We start from the raw sequence: 3,643 nt of genomic DNA, 5'->3' as shown, positions 1-3,643 counted from the left end.
ATCAGTAGCAACTTAGGACTAGCACCATGATAATTACGTATATCCTTGACATAGTCATCAGTAGCAACTTAGGACTAGCAGGATATACGTAATTACCCTTTTATGCATTATATGTATAGCTTTTGTAATTTTTATGCTTTCCAAACGAGCTGCTTTGCTGTATATACTTTACAAATGATTCGAAATCGCTAACGGTCCACAGGTAGAGAGTTGATGTGAGCTCTTAACGATAACACTTTGTTTTACAATCTCTATTAAGTCATTCGTCTCTTCTATATTCTCCCTTGTGCTTTTCGTTTGATTAGAATTCTCATTTATAAAACTCAACATGTTCAGTTATCTATGTGTGTTTGTGTATTTACTTTTACCTCTTATTCTGACACTATACCTTTACATTTATGTGTTTGTAAAATTTTGCCAAAAAGGATATTTATAAATACACACACACACACATATATATATACACACACACCTATTATGTATTTATATAATTCATAGGCATATGCGGATAGATGTGCTACAGGGTGTGGGGGTATTAAATCCCCGCTTCCAGATAAAAAGTTGAATGTTAAGAAAAAAGAAAAACATTTTTGAAAAACACAGCAATGCATTCATTCACGAAGTCAGTATTAGGTTGTCCGTATTGCCTTAGATTCCATCTCTGAGCCTTTTGTGATATTGGCTACATTCAAACTTCTCCTTTAAACAACCTCCGTACACCCACGAGAAACACAACAATAGGATACAATAGTAACCAAGTATAATACTGCGTGAAGCTTCATACTTCTAAGGATGAATATAGCTTGTAAGTTACGTAAACACGCTTACACAGATGTTTAACATTTTTTAACTCTAAGGATGAATATAGCTTGTAGTTTACGTAAACACGCTTACACAGATATTTAACATTGTTTAACGCTAGATGCTTTATTAAGTAAACTTCAATTTCATAAACGTACGACATATTAATGATGGTCTAAACATTGTTTACAATGGCGATTGTCATCTAATTGTTACTTATAGATGTTATAGAAGGTAAGAAAACAAACAAAAAAAACATGTACTATTAGTGGCGCAGGAGCAGTGGGAACGATCACTCCATCTTGATTTGTGTAGAGGGAGCAAGTGGGAGCAGCGGCAGTCTTTCTCAAGTAGAGAAATTTGTATCTGGACCAAAACAACAATGATATTTACAATCTATATATTATAAATCTCCATTCTTTAAAATTACTAGTTATTCCCTCTGACAAAAAAGAAATTCCTACGACATTGTATAAGATCGAAAACATTTGGTAAATCGCATTAAAAAAAAACAGACAATACCCTACAACATTCGACAGATGGACCTGTAGAAAGTTCTAGGGCCTTATCCAATGCATTTGAACATGGACCACGTTGCAATCTTTACACATTCCAAGAAACCACGCACCTTTTTATGCACATGTAAAAACGTGTTTAAAAGTATTGGACATGTTATGCGTTTAACTTTTTGTTTCTAAGCGTAAATTGGAACCTTATCTGTATTATGATAGTTTCATTTCTGTCGGTAAAGTGATCTAGAGAAATAAGACGTCTACAGTGCAGTATTGTTATGAATTATGTCAACTTACAACAGCTCAACACACAATAAGTTATAATACAACTAAAATTCCAGTGATGAATGTTATATGTTAAAAAGTGTGTTGAAATGTAGTTGAATGGACGGTATAGAGGACGACGTTTCGAAACGCTTATTCAACCAAATCTCGTCACGACTACTTTGCTTAAACAATCTATGAAAGAATTAAAAGTGGGTATTTTGTTTAAAGTTGTAATGGTGGTAAGATTACATTCCTTACCAAGATCCAAAGTTCCTGAAACATGGCACTACCATTGGAAAAGGAGTCTGTTTTACCAAAGTAAGCTTCATCTTAAAGTTGCTTTCCGGTAAGACTTTTAAAACCTTTGCATTCAGTGTCACCCGAACACTCCCAGGGTACAGAATAGGGTCGGGAGTAATACTGGAACTTACGAAAGCCATATATTTGTCAGGTTTACCTGAAAAATGTCACATAAAATAAAAAGTTGTTGTTATTAAACGTTTGTATGCTTTGAAATCCAATGAAGTTTTTAATTGTGCAAACTTAACAGGGAGTTCATCGTGTTCTTCTAGAAAACACACGTTAGAAGTTATATATAAAATAGCGTAATTCCTAGCAATTTAAGAATAAATTTTAAATGATCGTACTAGCTTTCTTTGCAAATTAACTTAGCAAACATTCTGGTTGGGATGATGAATTCATCTTCCTTCTTCGCTTGTTGTTTGAACACCTTTGTAAAGTTCGATTTGGAATACCAAATTACTCAAAGTTTATATCAAAGATAAACAACAACAACAACAACTGAATTATTATGTGTGATATTATTAACAACATGGTTTCGAGAGTCTTATTCATATGCTTTAAGCTTCAATAGGCATCATTAACTGTTAGGAACATTACTTGAACATTATAATGGATAGCTCAGTGAACAGTCAATGTAAAAACATACCAAAAGTTACGGATATTTCACACCAATTTATTTTCCCTTGTACGCGCACACGCGAACATGTATATATATGTAAAAATAAACATTAAATTAACATTTTGCGTACATTTCTCGGAATTATATACCTAAATCAGAATACTTATATGACTGCTTTTCAAGGTCACATACTGGACCTTCATACCGCGATACTACAAGTGTTTTATTTTAGTTAGGACTCAAGGCATATACCTGATAAAACATAAAAACTCGGTTAGATCAAGTGTCCTTTTCCACTCACACAATATCTATATCACCAAAATGTGGGTTAGGTGTATTTTTCTTATAGCAAAGCCACATCGGGCTATTTGCTGTGTCAGCCGAGGAGAATCGAATCCCTGATTTTAGCGTTCTAAATCCATAGACTTACCGCTGTACCAGCAGGGGACCCAAAGTGTGGACCATTCTAACAAGACGAGATTGTACATCTGTACTACACGTTTTTTATTCTGTTAAAAATGACCTCAGGATGAGCCTTCGGAGGAGTTTATTATATCAGGGCTTATTTATAAATTCATACAAAAGGTTGGATAGTTTATTTCTCTTCAACTCTTTCTAACTTGTTTTATTTTCCTTTCAATAAATTAAAACAAACAGAAATTTTAGGTACTGCAAATTTAATCGTTATGTATAAAATGTGCACTTACCACAATCAAATGTAAAGGTTGGTTGAAAGGACCATGGCATGTCAGAAAGAGCCATTCCAGTAAGACACAAGATTATCAACGCGCGCATCATCTACATGAATAAAATAAAACAATGTATTCATTTTACAATTTGAAATACTCAGAAACGTATAATTGGAACCATTTCGTTTCCACCAAACGCAAATGTTTAAGTGCTTCTTTTCGCTCATCTCAAACAGCGCTATGACCCACGCTATCGGTTGGTTCCTGTAATATCCCCACAGGACATTACGTTTACAATGTATCGTGTTGAACCCTCTTCAAAAATTCATTCTCTCGTTCAGTATTTACTCAAATAAACACTTATACTTGGTTGTATCATTTATTTACACAGTGTTTGAGTAAATAAATCTGTTTTATTGAAATAATTTGAAAATCAATAGATAGGTGTATTT

General features: G+C 33.7%; 1 protein-coding gene across 1 annotated transcript in view; it reads right to left on the bottom strand.

Annotated features, from left to right (window-relative positions):
• Positions 1–3,348, bottom strand: part of LOC106477011 (ganglioside GM2 activator-like) — an 8,731-nt gene extending 5,383 nt beyond the window's left edge. The window contains exons 1-2 of the mRNA XM_013937618.2: positions 3,210–3,348; positions 1,839–2,037 (exon numbers count right to left, since the gene is read on the bottom strand). Coding sequence (XP_013793072.2) covers positions 1,839–2,037; positions 3,210–3,300 — 290 coding nt within the window. The 5' untranslated portion in view covers positions 3,301–3,348. The remainder of the gene's footprint in view (positions 1–1,838; positions 2,038–3,209) is intronic.
• Positions 3,349–3,643: the final 295 nt, after the last annotated feature.

Source organism: Limulus polyphemus, unplaced genomic scaffold (genome assembly GCF_000517525.1).
Source record: "Limulus polyphemus unplaced genomic scaffold, Limulus_polyphemus-2.1.2 Scaffold12532, whole genome shotgun sequence".
NCBI lineage: Eukaryota > Metazoa > Arthropoda > Merostomata > Xiphosura > Limulidae > Limulus > Limulus polyphemus.
The sequence above is the reverse complement of the archived record's forward strand: the minus strand, read 5'-3'. Positions and strand labels throughout refer to the sequence as shown.